Source organism: Lycorma delicatula, chromosome 7 (assembly GCF_047948215.1).
Source record: "Lycorma delicatula isolate Av1 chromosome 7, ASM4794821v1, whole genome shotgun sequence".
Taxonomy (NCBI): Eukaryota; Metazoa; Arthropoda; class Insecta; order Hemiptera; family Fulgoridae; genus Lycorma; species Lycorma delicatula.
The window spans coordinates 36,523,734-36,548,686 of record NC_134461.1 but is presented as its reverse complement, the minus strand read 5'-3'; the positions used below and the strand labels follow the sequence as shown (position 1 = coordinate 36,548,686).

Sequence of the window (24,953 nt, the reverse complement as noted above, 5' to 3'; positions counted from 1 at the left end):
CTCATCCTTCCTTCACCACTCCTTACTCGCCATTTTTGACTCCGAAGTGTAATGATGGACCCATGTCTCATTACAAGTGACGATGCACCTCAAAAAATTACCCCCTTCTAGTTAAATTTGATTCAGAAGTCTCTCACAGATCTCCAACCTGATCTATTTTTTATTTTGGATCAACAGCTTTGGAACCCATCAAGCACTAATTTTTCTAAAGCCCAGGTGATCAATGATAATGGATTAAGTACTCCCACAATTGTTACCCACTGCTGATGCAATTTCTTCAACAGTGAACTGGTGATCACCTTCAATAAGCTCTCGAACGGCATGAATATTATCAGCTGCAAGACTTGACTTTGGGCGTCAATCATGACTCATTTTCTACACTTTCTTGCCCACCCTTAAATTGTCTGACCCACGTACACATTCATTTCTGGGACAGAATAGTGTCCCCAAACTGTATCTTAAATGAGTTAAAATTTCCATGGGTTTAACTCCTTCATTAGTTAAAAACTTTATGATTATACTTTGTGTAACAGACGACGAAACCTCTTGCTTACTCATGACTGTACCAACAACAGAACAGAGAGGAGGAGCTAACCAAGCTGGTTCCCTCTCTAACACACCAAACATTAAACCCCCATTCCACAATCCAGCTCGAAACTGCTTGCTGCGTAAAATAGTAAAATTACCGTTTAAATTTTATTCACCTTCGTACATAAACAATCCTAAATTTAAATAAATATATAGCAATGTGTTATAGTAATGTTAAAAAAAGTAATAAATAATTTATATTAAGATCAGTCATTTAATTCAGTATTTTCATGTAGCTTGTAAAAAAAAAAACTAATTATACATGGAAAAAGCAAAAAATAAATTTTTAAAATAAAAGATGTGCTGTCTCTAAAACCGGTGTAATGATTTCAATCAAGATGAGTATAATTCTAACTACCAATTAGTTTAATATTAATATAAAATTTATATAAAATGCTGCATAATCTGAAATCATATATATAAAACCAAGACAATACTAGGTAGGATTCAATAAAGTATGATACAATGGTACGTTATAATTTAATAATTTAATAATTTCATATAAAAAATAATAATAATCTACTACTACAGTTAAAAATCTAATTACAAAAGGGAATTAAATAAACATAATTTATAATAAATTAAAATGTATAACTTAATAATTACATATTAAAATAGAATAAAAAATAGATACATACAAAAAATATAATCGTTTAATTTAAACCCGATTGATACACAACACACTCATCAGTACTGATTTAATAGAATATAATCAAATTAATAAACTGAGTTATCAGTTATCAGTTTGACTACATAATATTTAAATACCATATATTTTTATTAATATAATTTTATGACAAAACATTAATTAAATTAAACTCTGAATAAAAAATAAAATAAATACTATATTTTAATAATCATTAAAATATTAATTACACTAATTATTATCAGCTGTAATCAATCTGGCAATAATGATATACTGTAGTCACACAGATCAGAATAGTTTAATTTATTTTTTAACAAGGTATGTATACATTTTTCAAAATAATCTTTAAATACTGTTTGAACATATACTGCTCTCTTATTATTTTCATGACATAATATTTTTTTAAATCATTCAATTTTTATATAAATGTGATTGTTAAAAAAATGTACTTTGTTTTACAAGTACGTTATACTTTTTCATTATTTTATTTTATTTATAATGTTTAAAAAGATATATATATATATATATATATATATATATATATATATATATACGCATACACACATACCTTTTATTGCTATTAATTTAAATTATTTATTGTTATTAATTTATGCAACACAAATCAAACAAAATTTTATTTTAAAATGTTTTTAAAAACTTACTTTAGAATAGTTTTAGTCTTTGCAATCATCCTTGGTGATTGGTGTTGCTGTTTTTACACTGGTTTCAGCTGATGTTACTGTAGGTGGTTTTTTAAAATTTGCCTGACATGTATTAAGAAAATGGTTGAAAAGTGATTTGAATTACATCTGTTCATTTCATACATCATTTTTGCGTATTTCTGTATGTTTATATATTTCATAATTTTCAAGTATTAAAGATAGGGCACTTTTTGTGCATATATAAAATATCATGTTTGTTGTCAATACTAATGGATTTGTGACTTGCGCCACAAGATGATTATGAGATATTGACTCAATGTTGCTGCAGAGGGATTTTGAATGTTCATTCTTAATGTTTATCTACCTAATTAAAAAAAAAAAAAAGTCAGCATACCATTGCAAAAACAGTAGCATCAATCAGTAGTAAAATGGTTGCAAGATTACTGAAAATGTTTTGCAGTAAGTTTTTTAAAAACAATTTATAATAAAATTTGGTTCGGCTTGTGTTATAAACATTTGTCATGGATGTTTACCTCTATTTATAATAAGAATACAAAATTTAATTATTTTTTAATTTTCATCTGCCAGCAGTGCCAATAATGGCAACTGCCTAAATATAAATGTACAGATGTCACTGTAAAAAAAGAATATATAAAAATGGAAAATATGCAAAAAAAAATGTTTCGCAAGCAGCAGAAATATAAAGAGAGAATAGTTTCATTAAAGGAGTAGTAAAAAGGTACCCTGCTGAAAACAAATGTGTAAATATTATCATTTTTAATATTTATAAAAACAGATTGACAAGAGAAAGAAGTATTGTTAAAGGAGAGGAAAATACTTTAGGCCCATGAAGAGAGTGGTCAGTCAAAATTAACTAGTAAGATTTATTGAAAGTAAAATCATAACAATAGATGAATTCTGAATGACATTAAATCACCTCAGCAAAAAATCAAATAACAGGTCAGGTCAGTAAAGAATCATAGTTTGATCCATTCATAACCATTTTCGTATTTTTAAGTTTTATAAATACTTACTTTTTAAGTATGTTTATTTTACAAATATGATTATTATTAAATTCCATGAACTTTAAGGTAATATTAAACACATTTATTAAAAGTCATAAATTAAAATAAAACAAGACGAAAAAAAAAGGTCTGCACAAAACATAAAAACATTAGTTTTTTCACTTAATTTTTAAACTATGACCTACAAGCTTAGTGTCATATTAAAATCAATTAACAGTGGCTAATAACCGATGATTGATTTGTTATTGATTTCTAAAAGTCAAGATTTGAAGAACTGAAAATATTATTTTTATTTTTAGAGCACTTGTTTTTGAAGTCAGTTTTTATTATTTTTTAAAGTTGACACTGATTATTAAAAATTTTAAGTTATTTTTTAATCATTTTTAAATAAAAATTTGGATAGAACTATAAAAATACTGCTCACATGAAAAAAAAGGCTGCTCACAAGTATCACTAAGGTGAAAAATCTGTGTTTGGAAAAAAAGGATACAGAACTTAACATAAAGAGACATTAACATTAGAGTCTGAGAATTACTGAGAATAAGCTAAGGCTCCCTATTGTTTTTTTCTAGATGGTTAGATCACTACACTAGCTCAAGGCTTGTAAAAGATAATACAATACGAAATAATTGTACCATATGAAAAATCCCAAGTCTAACCAGAATTCAAACCCAGAACCTTCCAGAAGAAAGACTGATGTGCTCTCAGTCATTTGGAAATATGTATTCATTTTTAACCTAAATTTTCTTTGAAAAATATTCTCAGTTATCATTTAAGTAGATAATTTATTTTTTCATTTAATTTTTTAATTTTTTCAATTTAAATTATTGGCAAAAAACTACTATGAAATCACATGAGAAACAACCTCTAAAAATAAAATAAGAATCATTGATATAAATCAATTTCATGAATAATAAATCTTGAACCTACACAAACAAAATGCACAGGTTGTATTGAGAACCACCTTTTTTTATTGATGTTAGTAAATTACAGTGGAAATGAAACAGATTACAAACAACATAAAACACAATACATGAAAGAAACACAAACACCATGTAAGAAAAAAAACACAATCAGCGGGTGATATTAAAGTGAAATAATGTACTTAAACCAATCAGTCAGAAACACAAACTTAATAACTGACTAAAATGCTTGCTATATTTAATACTTTGAAACAACTAATTCTTCCAACAGAAGTTGTTTTCGGTTAGAAACAAGAAATTCTGCAAGCAAGCAGTACATTTTGCAGCAGTACATGATAATAATACTGGTCTAAACTTTTTTGGCCCAAAAGTTGATATTGTTTTACTCTTTTATTAAAAGGTTTATTTAATCCATATTCTGAATATTTAGCATTTCTATTCTAACAGATATGAATATGATAATTTTGGGGAAGTAAATTGTAAGAGAACCTAAGAATCTGAGTTCTATTAATTTTTCTATACAATTGATATATCTGAGAAATGGTCTTTTCTGATACAACAGATAATTTTACAATAGAGATCAATACTCTAAGACAAAATAGAATAACATAAACCACTATATATATTAAAAATCACTTTTGTTTACAAGAATTCAGCTTACTAAATGGAAAAACTGCACAATTAAATAATGTTACTATTGATTCAGTACATTACATGATCTGCAAGAGATATCCTCCAATTCAAAGAAGGATTGACTATTACTTCTAAAAATTTAATTTCTCATAAGATTTTTTTAAATGCAATGGATCTAACATGCAATTTATATTTACCATTTAATACAATCTTTTTTTAGAAGTAACAGTTTGATAGTATCAATTTATGTTAAAAAAATTAAATAAAACAAAAAATATATCAAATACTTCCATATTAAAAGAAGATAAAACACAGCAGGCATATTTATCTAAACATATTTCAGATTTAAGTAAACAAAAATGATAAATCAATCATTAAGAAAATAAATAATGTTAACCTACAATAATCTATTTTATTACTGCACATCCAACATTTTTAAATAATATTATATGAAAAAAGGGAATTAAATTAATAACTGAGAAATAAAAAATTAAAAAAAAAATTACCTTATATTAAACATTCAAGCTTTACATAAATAAAAATGACAAAGTTTTACTAAAGAATGACCACAACAGTAATGTGACACATCCATAATGTTTTCTCATCTAAAACAAAGAATTTTAAGTCTATTAAAAACCAGATGTGTACTGTTCATGACACATTCACAAACAGACTATTTTGCATAGATAAGGCTTAAGATAAGTTTTATAAACAGGAAAATATTGGTTTCACTTGTTACCAATTATCCATATCTCATTATCTACAGTTGTTATATTTAGTCAAAGATAGGTTATTTTTATTTGCAAATGATTTATAATTATTTACATTACTGTCATACCAAGCAAACCACAAAATATTATACTTATAATGAGAACTCTTTTATTCTTCATTATGAATGTGACGTTACAAACAGATTCTTTATGATTAAATTACGATATTAAGATAATAAATATGATAAAAAGATTATAATGATTAGTTTTTTAAATTCACTTTCGTACAATTCTTTTAATTTATATGAAACTAACATGTGCGTGCGCACACATACATAAAAACAAAGGGGAGAGGTGAAAAACTTTAATTCTATATTTTGTTGATTTATCAGAATTTGAAACAAATTGAAAAACATAACCATAACCATAACCAAACTGAAATAAACAAAATTTGAAACAATTATGTTTTATACTAAAAAAAAGGAACTTTTATTTGAAACTTTACAAAAAATAAAAGATGATAACATTACTGCAAAACTTATCCATTTACATTTAACTCTATCATGGATTAAGCTCCAAAATGGGGAACTACTACTCTCATAAAAATGTTACAGTTTCAATGTACCAAGTACATATTTGAATCACAATATTAAATTTAATGATTAGACATTTACACTGACCAGGACAACTAAGCAAGGAAGGTATCAAACAACTTTTTTTAAACCATAAAACTTTTGAGAAATGCCAAAAACTACATACCTAAAATCTTATTTTTAATCAAATTAATTTCTTTATTACAATATTCTGAATCCCTTTATGAGTTGAAGCATTGCAAATAGTGCATTGTTTTATTATAAAAAGGGGAACACAACCTTAATAATTATTCAATTAATTGTAGCAAGTTGTGGTACAACTAGTCAGTTGACGTTACCATAGTGAATTTCATTGCTGCTTCAGACATAAAAGCCACAACATGATCAGCATGACTTAGACTATCATTGATCTCATGAAAAACAACTACACAAAACACCAGAATAAGTTACCTTAAAAGTAAAGCTAGAATAGAAATGTTAAGGTAATTTTCTGAGGTGAAGAGTTTAGTAATTATCATCTAAGATGTATAAATTTTGAGAAAGAAACACTTACGACATAGACTTTTGACAATAAATAAAAAACCAAACACACAGATGAGCAAATCGATGGAAGTGACAACTTATTCATAATAATATTTAAAATATGATGGTCCTTCATAAAGTTTTTGGTCAGAGAGAGAGATAGCGCAAGTATGACCAAATGACTATGATATTTGTCAAGTATGAACCTTCAGAAGGTATGCTGTGACATTTCAGATACATGTTTGAAACTTTGCTTTAGTTACTTGTTTTTGGCAATTGAATAAAGCAAACAAGTTTTGACACAAAATTGAATCTTTATAAAGTACTTTGTTTTAAAAGATTTCACTCCAATGGATTTACAAAAAGAGTTAGATTTTACTTAAAAGAACTATTTCCCTTCATTTTCAACCATAAAAAATATGACTGCTGAATTTAATTATGTTTATATGTCTATTCAAGATGATGAGTGCTTGTAACACCTAAACACTGTTACAATTAATAAAATTATCAAAACAACCCACAATGCTGTATTAAATTATCTTGATAGATCATAATTATCTTGATCGATAGATCAACTACATCTTAGATGATATTTTGGGTATGAAAAAGCTTTCCACTTGATGGGAGCCTTGTTTACTAATAGTCAACCAAAAACATAGTTAATTGAAACTTTTCAAGGGTAACTGAACTTATTTAAACATGATTTCACTGAATTTCTTCAAGGTTTTATAACAGTAATTGAAACCATTCATCATTAAACACCATTCATCATCAAAAAGCAGTCCAAACAGTGGATGGAAGCAGATAAAAGTGCAACAAAGATAATGAAAACAGTTCCATCTCCAGAAAAAGTCATGGGTACATTTTTTGAGACTCTCTTGTGTTGCTCGCAGACTACCTGGAAAAATGCAGGACCATCTCATGGAGTATTACGCTTCATTACTGGACCGATTGAAGGACGCTACTCAGGCTTAACATCCGCATCTAGCCAAAAAAAAGTGCTCTTTCACCACCATAATGTGCCTGCATTCACATCTTGGGTTGTTGCAAAACTCCATGATCTATGCTTCCAAGTGCTTCCACATATGCCGAATTTGTCTCTCAATAATTGTTTCCTCTTATCAAACCTTAAGACCAGCAACCAGTTATTTTGGAATTGGTTAAATCTTATTAAAAAGGGTATCTTATTATCAAGGGTATTAAAAAGTTGGAAAGTTGTTGGTCTAAATTTATCAAACTGCAGTAATTAGATTGAAAAAATGTTGTACTATCTTTGTCTGGCCAAGAACTTAATATTAATACAGCCATAGTATTAATATTCAAACAGTGACAATATAGTAGAAACCCGACTATCTGATCAGCAATTTTCATTTCCCCATTATCCATCATTGCTTGATTATTTTTTTTAAATTGTAAGATAAGGGACTGTAATGCACTATAATAATATGATAAACTAAATAACAAATTAAACTATTTAAATTTTTCTTTCACAATTATCTCATTTTTTTATGTAATGCAATTAACTACATTCTTTATATGTGTATAACATATTGGATGAATTTATTAGTTTATCACTTTTAAGGAATCAATGTTACAAAAATACAATAAAATCACTAGGTAAGTTGAAAATGTTGGATCCATAAATTGTTTTTTGAGATGAGGATTGAACTTTAGATGTTAACACTTACTGTTTGCAATTTATAGTGTTAATGAAACTCATCAGGATGATTAATGGCCAGAGACTGGACAAGATAGACTACTGAAATGCAATCGGACTTAAAAGTGTATTTTGATACAATGTAATTGAAATAATATTCTATATAGGATTCAAAACTATTTAAATTTTCATATGTTTAAGAAATCAGCATATAAAAAGCACTATGTATATTTGGTCACACGTGATCGTGAATTTGGCCGAACCATATTAATGTTTCTTCAAGATCTAGTTATTAAACTTTAAAAGTTTAAGTGTTTGGAAAAAAAATTATGTTATGTATAGTACTAGATCAAATTTATAAACATAATTTTACATGTTTGAGTTATGTGAAGGGATCTATTTCAGAAATAAAATAATGTTTTTTTAACACAAAACATTTACTATTAATTTACCTTATAAAAGGAACTGTGTCATGGTATATGAAACTAATATTCAATTTATTTTTTTGAAAACAATGTTTTCAAGACATTATTATTCACTTTTTTTGTACACTGCAGTCATTAAATGAAGCTCTTCTTTAGATTTTATAGCATTTTTGGTGTGATAACTCCAATTTTCTCTACAATTCTAACCTTCAGTATTTAAATCATTTTGAAACGTCAAGTGTATTTTCCTTTGAAGTATTCACAAAAAAAATATCATGTTACGATAAAAATAAGGGATCTTGTAGGCCAAAGGACATCGCCAAATAGAGGGATCAACTGACTTTTAAACACTTCAAACAGATCTGCTTGCTGTGGTCTTGTGCTTGAAAGTAAGTATTTTTTAGATTACACTATTTAGGTTGATACTGAAAGAAAGTATAGATTATCAAAACATACACTGTGCAGAAACACTAAATGAATATCGCATTATTTTTAAAAAACATAATTACCCAATAACATTGTCTGTTAGCACATCAAACATTAACTTACTTAGAGTGAAGTGGCCATTTCATTTATTTGGTTGTGTTTGGCATAACATGAAGATTCTGTTAGAAAATGCGGTCAAAGATGTTAAAATCAGCCTCATCATTTTCAAATAGTTAATGAAATCTACAGTGGCGGTGGATTTATTTGAATTACTTTCTTTTTGTACAAATAACAATGATTTATTTTCTTAATAAATGAAGCTAAATTAACAATTTTTTTTATTAGCAGAAAGTAACATCTAAATGAAGAATACAGCAAAGATTTCAATTAGATAAATCTTAAGGTGAATAACTGGTTTCTTGCAAAAAATTAGATTCTGGAATGATACAGCTTTTGTCTGTTCAATATTCCAAGGAGTGCAACAGATTTTAACAGCCCAGTCCTTTTCTTTCACACACCAAGCCTGTATTATTCCATTTTTTTTACCTACAACATAATAGTTTTTGGAGATGGAAGTGGTCCTCTGCCACATTTACTAAGACGTTTATTAAGAACAAATATTTTCAAATTTAACAAGTAATTTCTTGTGTCTTATTAATAATTATATACAGAGAAGTACATAAAGTAATTTTAAGACTTCTTATTTCATATTATCTACTTAGGCTTTTTTAACAAAAATTACTTATGTATATTAACTTTACCCAATAATATACAATAATTTTAAAAAAATATATATTAAAGAAATATATTTCTATTATGCTACAAAACAAAAGTTCAACATTTTAAGTAAATTTAAACCACAATGTGGAAAATTACAACAAAGTAACCCAAAAAAACCCAAATTTTATTATCAGATTTATTTAGTACTAAAGATTAAATGAACAGGAATGCAACATTAGGAGTTCATTCAATGAGGTATAAAATGAATGGCAGAGAAATCTCTACTTCAATAATTAAAAAAAATATATACCTTAAATCAGATGTAGAAGTATTTTAAAGACTGCAAAAAATCTGTAAAAGAAATTCAATGCAAAAAAAGTAGATGAAAATCAGAACTGATCTGAAGTTAGGAAAGTTAATAGATAAATTATAATATCAGAAATTACTATAACTACAGAAGTGATAATAACAAATCAAACAAGATTAACAACTGGATTAAAGAAAGGGTTTGACTATGCACACAATTCAAAATATCTTAATGAAGCAGTTAAAAAAAACTCATACCAATATCCAAAATACTTTAATTTATATAAATATGCCTACTTGAAGAAGAGAACTAAAAGTAATATATAAAAATAACTTTTTTTTTACTTCATTTGATAACAATACACATATTATTAAATGGTACACACACAAAACATGAAAACATGTAATTGTAGATAATATGAACAATAACAAAAAAAGCATTAGTACACATAATTTAACAGATTATTTAATCTCAACAATAAAAAGATTGTTCATGAAAATAACTTTTACGTTACGGTAGTCAAGAGTATGTTAATATCCTGAAAAATTTATCTCAGAATGAAGTAGTATCATTTATATTACATTGTCATGAGCTATTCAATGTACTTGGTTCCAAAAGATGGCTTGCAGGACATGAAATTTAAATTAACATGTAACAAGATTTAAATTTATTTATATTTTCATAATTGTGTGATCTATCATTACACCACAATCATGGATTTTACATAAAGATAATTTTTTTTAAGATCATATCCTGCAAATTGTGACTATTCATGAGCATACATCCTGGCATTAATATAAATAATTATTATTTACTGTAATTTTCTATACCTCAATGAGGAGGAACTGCTTCATCATTATTAAGATTGTGTAATTCCTTTTGATGACACTGTAAAGTGTACCATGTAAAATTTACTGGTGTAAAAGGCAATGATTCTCCACAGCCCAAAAGTGGAAGTTCAGGTAGTTAACATAACCATTTGGATGAAAGTGAATTTTCTCAGACATTGAAAAGTTATTCAGGAAATTTCTATTGTCACTGATTTTACAGTGTTCAAAAAAAGCTTTCATTAAAAATCACACAATTTCAATTCCTGGACCACTTGAATCTTTTATAGATGAAAGTATAAATTTAGAATTAATATTCTGCTTATAGTGTCATAAGACAAGCCTAATGCCATAATATGTATTCTCTGCAGGATGAGGCACGACTGCATTGCCAGTTTGGATTCTGTAGTTCAATTATTTTTTATTGAGCTGGATGATTCTGACTAAACAGCAAACTCATAGCATTTTGAAAGCATAACTGTATTAAAGCGGTAATGACTAATACGCAAGTATTATAATCCCAGGCTAGTCAGTCATACAATTCAGGATTATTTTTATAATTATTAATTAATCATTTACTGATTATTTTCATTAAACCTCTTAAACTATTTTAAAGTTAGTTTAAAATAAAAATCTAGCTAAAAAGTAATTGCAGAGCCAAGTAATACAAAATTAAATCCTAAAATCTGATCTACCTGTTAAGATTCATGAAAACATTTTAGTTTCTAGCTGCAAGATCATAACACCACATTTTTGAGTAAGTATTCAAAATCCAAATGGCTCAAGGTAAAACTGGATTAATGTACATCAAATCTTACCTGAAATTTTCTTATCCATTTTTAAACGATTCCATTCACGTCAATTCACACATCTTTAATACACAAAGATAAATAAACAAATGCACAGATGCAATGGTCAAACTAAAAATTCCCTATTTTGAATGAGTAATGTCAGTATCATATTACATGCTAACTAAATAATTTTAATGTATTTAAAAAAAAAACTTCCATTAAAAGGGTCATTTAATAATAAAGATTAACTTACATGCACTGTAGGTCCAATAAACTCGTATTCGTCACTTATGGCAGTTGAGTCACTCGATTTAACACTTAAAGTGTCCTCCATCAGATCATTCGAACTGAAATATTAATCATTAATTAATTATTTATTAAATTCTAATTAAACAAGAGAAAGAATATTATCTGACACATGCTACTAATCATAATTAGTAAAAGCAGCCAAAACTGCCCACACATTATTTACAGTATGAAAAAGCAATTTAAACCCTGATAATTATGTCAGCTGTTACAACCTTATTGAACTTAAATCAATATTATTTACAAATTTTTCTCATGAAAAAAATTTTTAGCTTTAAAGTTTAATTTTAATTATATTTTTCTTTTGTATATATACCACAGAACAGATAATGAATATTATACTACATTTTCTGTAATACCAGAGCCTTTGTTCAATATATTTATACATAGAACAGTTGTAGAGATTTCATGGTTAAAAACTTCCGATTCATATGAACATAAGATCACTGATACCTTCTTTTCATAGAAAAAAAGGAGAGCATTAAACAAAAATTAATAAAATGTATGAAAATTTAAGAACTTCTCTAAACCACCAACTAAATTGTGTAAAAGGAATGACTAAATAACTTTTCAACAGTTAAACATAAAACAGAAATTTAGCAAATGCTAGTATCTAAAAACAAACTATTTATTGGAATGAGACCATCACACTTCAAGACCTTAGGGGGGGTTTGGAGATGAGGTAACTAAAAAATTTTAAATGAAGAGGTGAGAGCGTAATGAAAAACAAAAAAAAAGTAAGCCAAAAAATTTTGGTTTATGCCAAGCATAACCAAAATATCAATCATTTAATGTTTTTCAAAGGCAGTTTGAAACTGAATTACATCAACTCAGACATAATTACTCAAAAATTAAACATTAAAAGTATAAAACTTAGTAAATGCTTTTAAGTCAAAATTATATTTTTTTTGGTACTGCTTGTATTGTAGACCACTTGAAATTAGCAGCGAAAAATAGTAAATGCCTGTCATTTTAGTTAATGTAGTTGTAGCCAAAGGCTTTTATGTAAAAGATTGATTTTCCATTGCTCTTTAAAATGATATGCCACATTCAATCCTTTCCATTTAAAATTTTTTGGTAGATTTCATAAAAAAGCTATCTATTGTAACTGCTAGAAAATTTCAACAAATCTTTGCATTTCACATCCCCCAGACCCCAAAACCACTGTCAGTATACTTATTTCACTTTCTTGTGGACATGATAACTGCCATAATTTTCTCCCAATCACTTTCAAATTCATACATAAAATATAACGACCCAAAATCTCGGTTGAGTTCGTTAACGGGCAAAATCGTACCATGAGGTGGAAATGGGGGGGCTTTTTAGAAAAAACAAAATATCACTATTAAGTAAAATATCCAATTCATTTAAAGTTCCTACTACTCTTTGGATAAGGGCCTAAAACTTATCTAAGTAAAGTTTTTGATATCGCCAACCACTGGCCCAAGGGGTGGAAAAAAATGGGGTTTCACAGACAAAAAAAATCATACCTCCCTTAACAGGCACAGTATCGAATCAGTTTAAAGTGGTCATTAGTCCTCTAAACATTACCTGAAACACTTTTTGAAATGACCAACCCTTACGGCAAGGGATGGCCAAAATGTTGCTGGAATTGTAAGAATAAGGCACTTGTCGTATGCTAAACATGTGCAACTCTTTTTCACATGGAACCATTGTCGTACTGAGTAAATTTGAAGTTTTTCTTAACTTTAAGGTGGAAATCTTTTTTTATCTCTTACTTAGCACCGGTGAAATCTACCTCTGCCTTCTGGTGAGCTGAAAGGGATTTTTTTAAGTTGCCTCCTCTACCATACAATAGATTGTTTAAGACAGTTGAAAAGTTATTTAAAAATTGCAATACTTGAAAAGTTTCCATATAGAAATTTAGGGTATAAACTAAATAAAAAATTTAGCATATTAATTTGGGAATACGATACTAAATAAATAAAGTTAAAACAGCTCATTGTATTCTAATTAGGAGTCCAGTTTTATCTGATCAACAACTTAGCCACAGGTTGGACTTTTTGGATAAGCACCAGATAAGAAACAAAAACACCAAACAAATCTATAGACAAAGCCACCTGATCAAACCACACACATCATGGATATATTAATAGGTTTCCACATCCTCATCAGGGATCCAACAGGCAAATGGAAAAAACCACAGAATACCATTGGGATGGGTAACTATCAAGTATAAGGGTAAAGGATTGTTAATGATAAGTAATGATCTACTTATAGAGAGACCACAAATCAAGACTCTCAACTCAGGAGATGGAATTCGTTTGGAGAGAACGAATTCCAAATTCGTCTCCAAACGAATTCCATCTCCTCACTCAGACACTCACGACTTATGAGGAGATTGGAGTACCTTTGCCTAGAGAGGGAGCAGCTCATACTGATAAACAATCTGTGTATATCAGATTAAATATATGCTGCAACAAATTAGCTTTTCTTTGACATAGAGGCAAGCAAAGCGAGGCTCAGGCTTCAATAAGAAAAATTCTTGCACAGCTTCAGAACTGCATGGGATGTGAAAGTTGGAAGTATCTATCTGAATTCTATAAACTAATCAGACAATTTCCCACAGGAAAATTCAGACAGTTGAGACATGCTCCTGGCATACATGTTATTTACAACATCTAACAAAACTTTATCTCTTTCTTATTCACATTTGAACAAATTAAAAAAGTGTGTTGACTGCCCTTTCATATTATTGTGAACAATGTAATAAATAATGACTATATGCAGTTACTGCAAAACAAATAATTTTTAAAGTAACATATCTACTTCTATTAAAATCAAAGGAAAAATGCTCTCACAATCCCCGACTAAATAAAAATTTAAATCTACAAAAATAGTAATCTTCATAAGTTATAACAAGTGGATAACAAAGCATTGAATATGAACACATTTACTTTATACTTGTAATTATTACAAAAACCTAAAGCAGGTTATTAATTTCATTAATTAAAGAATAGCCATAATAAAAAGAAATCTATATAGTAATGATGGGATTGATAAAATAAGAAAAACATTTTTTTAAAAATCTGACACATTAAGTGGCTTTAAATCTTACATAAATAGCTTTAAGTCACTATTAAAACTATGTTAAAACTCATTTTGCTTAATATATAAATTTGATTTATCAGCATTATTTCTTTAATATATCAACATCAATTGAAAAAAAAAAAACAATCATAAGAAATAACATTACTTTATCCTATTACAAAGTATAATGCTTTGAAACATGGAGAGAGATCATGCTATATAATATTTTGATCTAGTTAACTGTAAACAATATGTTTTATCCTTATTAAATGGTAATTATGTTCACTTTTAATTTAAAATTAAATAAAATATTTAATAAACAACAGCTAAAATAATTTTATTTTCTCCCTTTACTTTTACCACAATTTTAAATATAAATTTAAGCATTAAAAGTATAAGTTTCAATCTAATTAAATATCAATGTTTATAAAAAAGGTAACACATTAATGTTCATTAAAGTATACAATTAACAGTGGTGATCTAACAAAAAAAAAACACAATTCTTGTTGATTTAACCAAGATTATTAGGAAAAGAATGGTTAAAACAATTTCAGAATCATCATACAATATTCTACAATAACAATTACATGTATTTATGGTACCTGTAATAAAATACTTAATGCTCAGGTATGTTTCATATCACTTTAAATCCCTGCTAATTTTCATCTGCTACATAAAAAATTGGTTAGAACTGCTGAACAGTGATTCAAATTCATCAAAAGTTATAGTTAATGTTATGTAATTTTGAATGACCATTTACAGATGTTCATGGTTGTTTATTTCTAAATTATATATATATATGAGGGTTAAAAAAATGTATCCATGGTTTGTAATTAAATAATATCTAAACCAAAACACTTACACTCACTAATCTAATGTGTAGTGTAGTCTAAGGTATTAAATTTGTTGTGGTAGGTAGACAGAGCTGGGAATTTATGCCACAAGCCATATTAGCCAATGCAGCACAAGACAGTTGAGTAGCAACAATGGCTGAGGTTCGCTTATCGTTTGTGTGATGCAAAGCTGTACTGGTGGTACTGGAAGTACGAAAATGTTCACAAGGTACGCCAGTGATAGAGAGAGTTTGGAACAAGGAAAGATTTGACCAACCACGAACAGCTACAAGTCTGGCGTCCAGTGCTGCGGTGTTGCAATACTTCACCTCATCACTGCGAAAATCAGTAATCTACGGAGCACACGAAAGTGGAGTGAGCATTCAAGTCTAAGACGCATTCTGAAGAGTGCAAAGTGGAAAGTGTATGTTCCAAGACTGCTACACGCGATGAATGAGGGCAACCCAGATCGAAGGATGGAGAACTGGGAATGGTTTCAGTACATGGTTGGTGAGGATGAGGAACTTGCAGGGAAGTTTGTGTGGAATGACAAGGCGCACTTCAAACTTAATGGTACAGTGAACTGCCACAATTGTGTCTACTGGGCTCCTGAAAATCCTCACATTCAGATGGACAAGGCAGTGAATCTACCAGGGGTTGTTGTGTGGTGTGGTCTAACAATGGGTGGTTTGATTGGGCCCTTCTTCTTCGAGGGTACCAGTAACTGGTGAGGCGTATCTAGATATGCTACAGACAAGGATTTTGCCTGCCATCCAAAACCTGTAAGGTGATAAAACCTTTTTACATCCAACAAGCAGAGCCCCACCTAACTACCAATGAGATGTCAGGTTGTACTTCAGTAAAACTCTACCCGAATGTAGGTGGGTCGAAGAAGTGCTGTTGAGTACCCAACTCGGTCTCCTGATTTGGCATCTTTGCACTTCACCTCTCGGGGACTGTCAAGAATGACATGTATCAACAAAAACCAGCAACAATCAATGAGCTACATGAAAAAAATCATAGAGTCATGTGCTGCCATTACGCCAGGTACACTCAACAGCCGTAGTTCAGTGTGCAGTTAGGCGCCATAGGTGTTGTATAGAAGCTGTTGATGGTCATTTTGAACACATATCAAAACGCTCTCTTAGTGCCGAAAATCATATCAAGTAAAATTTGTCATAAAATATGGACTAGCAAACAGTGAGTAAATTTTTTGTCTCCTCTGTATACATACAACTTTTAAAATATCATCAGATAAAAACATCTATTAAAAAACAACTACCTGGTGTGGCTATTAAATAACAATACTAATACTGTAAAATTTTTTTATTTTAAATTTATACATATTTAGTTATTATCCCCATCAATATACACCCCTTATCTATTACCTATAATGGTCCATGCAAATTTTCTAAAACAGTGCTGGAAGTCTTCTTCTGTGAGCTCTTTCATGAAGCATACTGCCTTTTCTTTTTTTACAGCTTCAACGGTCTGAAATCTTGTTCCTTTTAATGGAGATTTGATCTTGGGGAACAGATAAGTCACATGGTGCCAGATCAGGCGAATAAGGCAGACTGTCTAACACTGGGATGTTATACTTAGCTAGAAACGTCTTGACAGACAATGCAGTGTGAGCTGGTGCGTTGTCCTGATGAAGAACCCATGACTTGTTCTTCCACAATTCAGGTTGTTTTTATCTTGCTTTTTCACGATGTTGGGCAAGGACCTCAAGATAGTAATGTTGATTAATAGTTTGACCTTCAGGAACCCAGTGAAGGTACACAATCCCATGAATATTGAAAAAAACAATCATCATTGCTTTGTATTTTCATTTGCTCATGCCTTCATTGCATGGATTGACACTTAGTTTCTGGATCATAAGTGAAAAACCAAGATTCATCATGTGTTATCACTCTTTTCAACAAGTTGGGTAATTTTCATTGGCATTCAAAGTGTCAGAACAAACATTTTCATGAGCTTTTTTTGTTTTATTGTGAGAATTTTAGGCACTATTTTCACGCACACTTTTGGCATGTTAAAATTGTTATCTAAAATTTTCCTTACGCATTCTTTGTCAATTCCTACAGTTTCAGCAATTGCACAAAAAGTTAACTGATGGGTCAGATTGGATAAGATTACTAGTTTTTGCAATATTTTTATGCATTTTTGATGTGGAAGGGTGACATGAACAAACATCATCTTCAACATCTCAGCCATCTTGGAAATGCTAAACCACTCAAAAACCCGCACATGTGATAAACGCTCATTGCCTTATACTATTTTTAATAAAAGATAAGTAGTGGTTTTTCCAGGTTTCATATGAAATTTCACAACAATTCTTTGCTTTAATATTTTTTCGGCAAAACCAAAAACAGATGTTATCCAAACAAAGGCCACAGCCAGACTAATATGTCAACAGAAACTGGGGTGGCAACAATCAAAAGAGAAGGATTCATGCAGCACAGCTGTTGGTCATACAAATTCAGTGCATGCACAGTTCTTCTGTAGCAGCATTAGTCTCTTTATTTAACAGCTACACCTCATACAATCTGAATAACCATATAATAAAAAATAAAGCTAATGTAATAAAAATTCATTACACAGATTTTTTGGGGTCTGGAAGCTTTGGCTCTGGAATTTGGGGTTGTGATAGAGTTGCAAATTACCTAGCATCAATAATATAAGTTTATATCAACAGCATACTCTCCCCCAACTCTGATAACATGTTTCCGCTAAGCCGAGCAACCTAATGGAAGATTAGGGATTCAATCTCAGCAAATCAGGTTTATGAATAATCCTGAATGAGGGCTAAGGATTTATCCTTAGTTTACTCCACGGAACAACAGTATTTCATGCAATTGCAACCCAACTATGAAAAGAGTAGTCGATTGTGGACAAATTTCTTATGAAAGTTGTGAGTGGTTTAAACAAGGCAACCCCTCCACTGATATTACAGTACCAAGGGCCCATAGCCTGCATATCTGAAACTTTTTAAATTCTTGGAAAGCAACAACAGATATAAAAGAAGTATTGAAATTCAGAGTTTAACCACTGTTAATAAGAATTAATTATGAAAAATGAAACATGGAACATTAGGGGGACTGGTGGAAGGAGATCAAACAAATTTTCCAGAAACAATACTATTCTGTAAATTAAAAAAAACACAGTCTGTTTTATCACTATTATTTATTATTATTTTATCACTATTTATCCCATTCAACGTATGCATAAATGTGCTCAAAATAATTTTCAATAGCAGCTTTTTAATTATGATTTATTTTATAGTAATTTTTTACATTTAATGTATTTACCTGAAAATTATTTCATGATTTGATAATATATATATATGTATTAATATGTACATATAAATAAATATATATATATGATTGTATATAAATAACTAATATAGACTTAAAATACATGTGATTTTATCTTATAATTTGTTTAACTAATTATAATTTATCTTATATTGATATGATTTATATATTTTTGTACTGATCAGAATAATGATTTATTTATTTATTTACTGCCAAGTTTGAAAGAACGAACCCAGATATTCCTGAACTGAAAACCAGTGTTACGAACAAAGCAGGAAGAAGCCAAGAGATTGTGTTCAAAAAACACAATAAGAAAGAGATCAGATGAAAAGTGTTGAAAATCTCTTACAACCTCGACACAAACAGGTAAAAGAGAAGCCAATGGAGATGTAATAATAGTCAAAGTAAAGTACACAGATTTTTAAAATAACTACTCATAATATAAAAAATTTTATAATTAAATATTTTTTGTAATTATACTTTTAAATTTGATGGTAGTTTTAAAAAGAATAGCATCCATTATAAATGGACTCGTATCTAATTAGTACTTATACAACTGGGGCTAATTATGTAATAATTTAAACAATTGCCTCATGACTTATCTAAGAATTTAATAAACCAATTATTTTTATTTAATGCATCCCAAAAATACTCTTATAAGTTCAAATTATAGATTATCTATACTACTTACTTCCAAAAAACAAGGAATTAACTTTAGTATTGTACAGAAGTTGAATCTACAAGACAGGGTACAGCATAAATGGATATAAAACATTAAAATATGTATACAACAGAATTCTGTTTTTGAACTATTTCTAGAGGGTTCTATGTAGGAATATCTCTTTTTACATAATTTACCATATACTTACAGTACGTTTATGCCAATTAATATCACTATTAATTAATTATTCACCAAAAAAGTATAATTACTTTGAGGATTAAAGTATTTAAATCTACTATAAAATAAATTTAATTTTCTTCATGATTTTATTTTGTTTTAAGTAATTCTATTAAAAAAAATAAGTCAAAGCAGATCTGAAAGCACATCTAGCATTAATTTTTATGGTTTCAATACTTCTTGAAACTAATAAGCTTGTATCATCTGCATATCTGCATATGAATGACATCATTCAGGTGAATAAAAAATAATGGGACAAGAACTGAATTTGGGAAACCTTTACCACCAGTAAAATAATTAGAGCTATTATTCCTTTCAAAAATATTTTCTATAAAACCTATTTTCAACACATTTCAATTGATCTGTCCAAACATTCTTTCAATTCTAGTGATTATCCATCCATCAATTTAATTCTAACAGCAACTAGGTTCAACATCGTCAAAAGGTAAATCAAGAAAAAGTCTTATACTTCTACTCCAATGTTGTTAGCCAATAGTGACAGGAAAAGGCAGAATTAAAACCCTTGCTTATAGTCTATTTTACAGCCACTTAATTTTAGTACACAAATTAATTACATTTTTAAAGTTGATTTAAATTTGTATGAAAGTCTAATCTGTGTTTCAAAACATTTCTTCAGAGCCAATTTATACAACTCATTTATTAATGTAAATACCAAATGGGATGAATATTATTTGATATGCTTTATGATTATTCATTAACACTTTATTTGTGTTAAATTTAATGTGTTCATATATTTAATTTTGTTCAAATGTGTTGAGACCTTAGCTTTACATACTAAAGCTTTATGTACTTAAATTTATGATTAACCATCTTTGTTTGTAAAGGCTGATCCAGTTGTGTGAACGTACCTTTTGTATCTGTGAGTGAATGTCTGTTAAACCAATTTTAAAAGCCAATTCCTAGTTTTATTATCAGAAAACTGCAATATTACAGTTATACATCAAAATGCTAACAATTTTTCAAGTTATAGTTTAATGATATAATACACATTATTTAGAAAATTGCAGGCTATTATTTTTTTTTTTTAGTCTTCTAAGTTTAATGATTTTAACATGTCTCTCTCCTTATTTTGGTCTTCCAACTTCTTTTTTCTTCTGAAGTTATGTTTAATTAAACTGAATAAATGAAAATCTTTTGTATTCCTCTAGTGATCAGCCTAACATGTTGATAAGCTGTTATACAAGATAATCAGGGTGGATTAATAGTTGAATATTAATTATTTAATATGCAGTTTTCATATAATAATCTTTGTTTCTTTTCCATCTAATTATATATATAAAAAAAAATAATGATTACTAATCAGTAAAATAGGTTTTGTTTAGTTTCCAGCAGACCATTCCTGATACAATAACATAAATTGAATAAAAATGAACAAGTGAAATTGATAATATGGGCTCTCAAATATAATTAGGAGAATCAAATTTTAGAGAAGTTTTTGAACCTGATAAGTAGTTATAATACATATAATATTACAAATACTAAGTAAACGCATTACTATTATTTCATCAAAATAACTTCTTTTCCAACAGTTCATCGGTCAATAAATAAAAGTAAAATTAGGCCAAATACTGTAGAAAAAGGCTTCTATCATCCTCTTTACTACGCCCACATGAATGCAAAAGAGCCACTATATAAAAAACAATACCTTCAGGTACTGATGAAATGTAATGACTCATCCATCTAATAACGTAATAGATGCATAATGCTGATAATGTAATTCTATTTTATTTTCTTCTGTAGAATTATTTATTTTTTATTATTCCTTTCCTGTTAACAAGTAATAACTGCTGACTTTTCCTTCTATCATGAAATTGAAACTAAAAAGTCTAATGTGGCTACTGAGAACTGTACTCCAAATAAATATATTGTTATTTATTCATGGAGATAATGAGTTCACCACTAGATCAACCCGGCAGGTTATCAGCAAAATAAATTAAGTATAATTAAAATTATGAAACACATTTTATGTAATTCTTTACAATGCACAATGCTTTTGAACAGGAAGAACTACCAAACAATTAAAAAAACAAAAAACTAATCTGTTCTAATAATACCTTAATTTATAAAGAAAACGGTTACAATAATTCTAAGTAAATAAACCTGTAAATGTAAACATTTAAGAAAATAATAAAACTCAAATTATTAAGGGCAAGGTTCTTTTACTTTCCCATCTAGTCCTATAGCAGAGCTATAGTTGTAGAAGGGAAAGTATTGTAATCGGTCCAGTCTGGGCATATGCGGTTTTCACCAGTTCCTGATGTTTTGGCATCTAAGGAACCCAATAAACCAGATGGAGATTTTCTGGATCTTTGTATGTACATGTGTGTTTGTTGCCACACACCTTAAATCTCCAGAACTACTGGAACAATTTTTATCAAAGTTGGTCAGATTAGTTCTATATATGGGGCACTGATGCCATTACATGTTCAACTTAAAAGGTCAAGGAGGTGCAGCTGTAGAGCAAGGTCACCTTCAGTATCACAAGATTTCGCCTAATTAAGGTCTTATATTTCTTAGGCACATTTGTTAACAATTAAAATTATAGTTTCAAAACAATTTTTCAAAATCACAACCCGACCCCAAAAAATGATTTAAATTAGTGCCTAGTGCCTAACAAGGAGCGCTAGTGTAGAATTGACATATAACAGTACAAAAAATATTACATTTAAGTAAAATTATAAATATTCTAAATTAAGTTTTGTGTATAAGCCATGCATCAGAAACAAACTACATTAACGGGAAAGTCCTACAACTGTAACAGAAATATCCATTTTGACATTTCAGCGTGATGTCTGTACATACATGTGTATCTCGCATAACTCAAAAATTATTAGCTGTTGGATGCTGAAATTTTGGATTTTGGACTGTTGTAACATCTAGTTGTGCACCTCCCCTTTTAATTACAATCAACTTGATAAAAAATTTCCAAAATCCAAATTTTTCTTCTCCAGTAATAAGCCCTCATTGAAACCTTTCAACAGTATATCACCGAAAGCTTTCAACAAAATAAGTACCACTTATGAGTGGTACTTATTTTGTTGAAAAATAAGTACCACTTATGAGTAGTACTTATTTTGTTGAAAAATAAGTACCACTTATGAGTGGTACTTATTTTCATTGGTTCCAGAATTATAGCAATAAAATTATAATTAATGATATATTTTTATCTTACAAGGGTGACACATCAGTTAGAATTTGACTTCATTTCCTTTTTTTAACTTTTTTTTTTTTAATTTTATTGATTTATAAATAATTACTAACCTGTGATTGTAAACAAATTTTTACAATAAATAATTCAATAACAACAATAAAAAAAATATATGAAAAGATTCAGAAGTTATTAGTGAAATAGAATTTTATGTACTTTTAAAAATGTGTATATGTAATTTAATAGTGTACAAGGAAGTCATGTGTTGTCCAAATCGGACTTTTTCCAACTGTGTTACATCCAAAATTATTAAAAAACATTCAACAACCAAAATTTTCATAAATTCAGTATATAATAGCCAGTCTTTGTTTTTTCAAACATGTTTTTTTTCATTCTTTTAATTCCTCAAATGATTAGATGACTAACTATAAAAATATTATATTTCTACATAATGGAGCTAAGTTACTGGCTATAACAAGTAAATGTTAGGGAGGATATGTCATTTACAAAATGTGTAACTGTATCTGATAACTTAACATCAAAAAATCTATCTTCCGTTAAATTTCTCAAACGTGTCCAGAAAAAACTGAGAAGAAATAGATACAAAGGAAAATGTAATAAATGGGTTTACATTTTACAGAAAAGAATCTAGTGGCAACAATCAGTCATTATTTTTATGCAGAACTCTTAGAGAATATTTTTTTTTAATAACATTATTGCACCTATCAGAAAAACTGATCAGTTATATTTTCCAATCATCACAAAGAGCTTTAGATAAAGGTAAAAAGCTGACCAAGGCAGACCAACTATTTATAACAAACTGCAATGGTCAAGAATAACATTAAACAAACAATGACCCCTGTAATTCTTTATTTTTTAACGAATGGTATTATACAAGGTAGTAAGCATAAAAAACTAGCGCTTGATTCTCAAAGACCACTTGACATATCAGCCTCAGAGTAAGCAATTAACACAAATCAAAAAATCATGCATCTAAACAATCTCAAAAAAGGCAACTGGATTACAAAGATAACAAATAATCAATAGTATGCAGAATTCATTCAGGAAACAAAGTCATGCCAAAAAGACGATGGACATCATTACTTTTATGGTTTTTCAAGTAAGTGCAGAAAATATAACAATGCTAATTCACAACAAAATTTTTTGTCATACCTATGTAATGATTATCATATAAAAGAAATATACTTTTGTGTGAATTTTATTTCTCTCAATAAAAAAATACATTAACTTCTGGGTAATAACAACCCAAAAACGACCAATTATAAATTTTATGTTCAAACAGAAGACTATTGTAAAAGTGCCAGCTTTTTTGCTGGCACTTTTACATTTACTTTTACATTCAAACATTGAATGTCATTTTTACTCAAGTTTAGTAACTATCAATTGAAAGTGGATTAGTTCAAGTTCTTTTTGTTTTTAAGTAATTTATTAATAACGTAATTAAAACCCGGCAGTAATGTTTCGAACAATACAATTAACTACGTTTAACTAAGGTATTGGTCTAACTAGTTTTTTTAACAAAGCAACATTCAAAGTTTAATCATCACACAATATGCTTCATATTCCAATATAATTATTTTAGAGGTTCGCCAAAACAATAACAATATGCTGAAAAACATGTTATTAGTAATTAAAATAAATAATCATGCATGGATCTAAAACAGATTAGGTAGAATACTTTTTTAAGAATTTAACATATAAAGTAATTTTACCTTAGCCACTCTCTAATCTCATTCTTAACCTTTTTTTAATTAATAAGAGCTGTCTACTTAATCAATTAAATCGCTTTTAATCCGAACAAAAACACACAAAACCATTTGCAGCCTTCAGGCGTTGTACTGTCATCTGTCAACATACACGAACATCAGCTGCTATTACTGATTTAGAAAGAATTAGTTTAAAT

The 24,953-nt window shown here is 28.8% G+C and overlaps 1 protein-coding gene across 3 annotated transcripts in view; it reads right to left on the bottom strand.

The window, feature by feature from the left end:
• The window catches only part of GAPcenA (GTPase activating protein and centrosome-associated), a 102,627-nt gene extending 77,715 nt beyond the window's left edge, over positions 1-24,912 (bottom strand). The window contains exons 1-2 of one of the 3 annotated variants that reach the window (XM_075371928.1): positions 24,763-24,912; positions 11,709-11,802 (exon numbers count right to left, since the gene is read on the bottom strand). In XM_075371928.1, the coding sequence (XP_075228043.1) occupies positions 11,709-11,789 (81 nt within the window). In that variant the 5' untranslated portion in view covers positions 11,790-11,802; positions 24,763-24,912. Of the gene's footprint in view, positions 1-4,983; positions 5,083-9,840; positions 9,882-11,708; positions 11,803-24,762 lie in introns of those variants that run through there. The other 2 variants (XM_075371930.1, XM_075371931.1) reach the window with 2 other exon arrangements.
• Between the last annotated feature and the right edge of the window lie 41 nt (positions 24,913-24,953).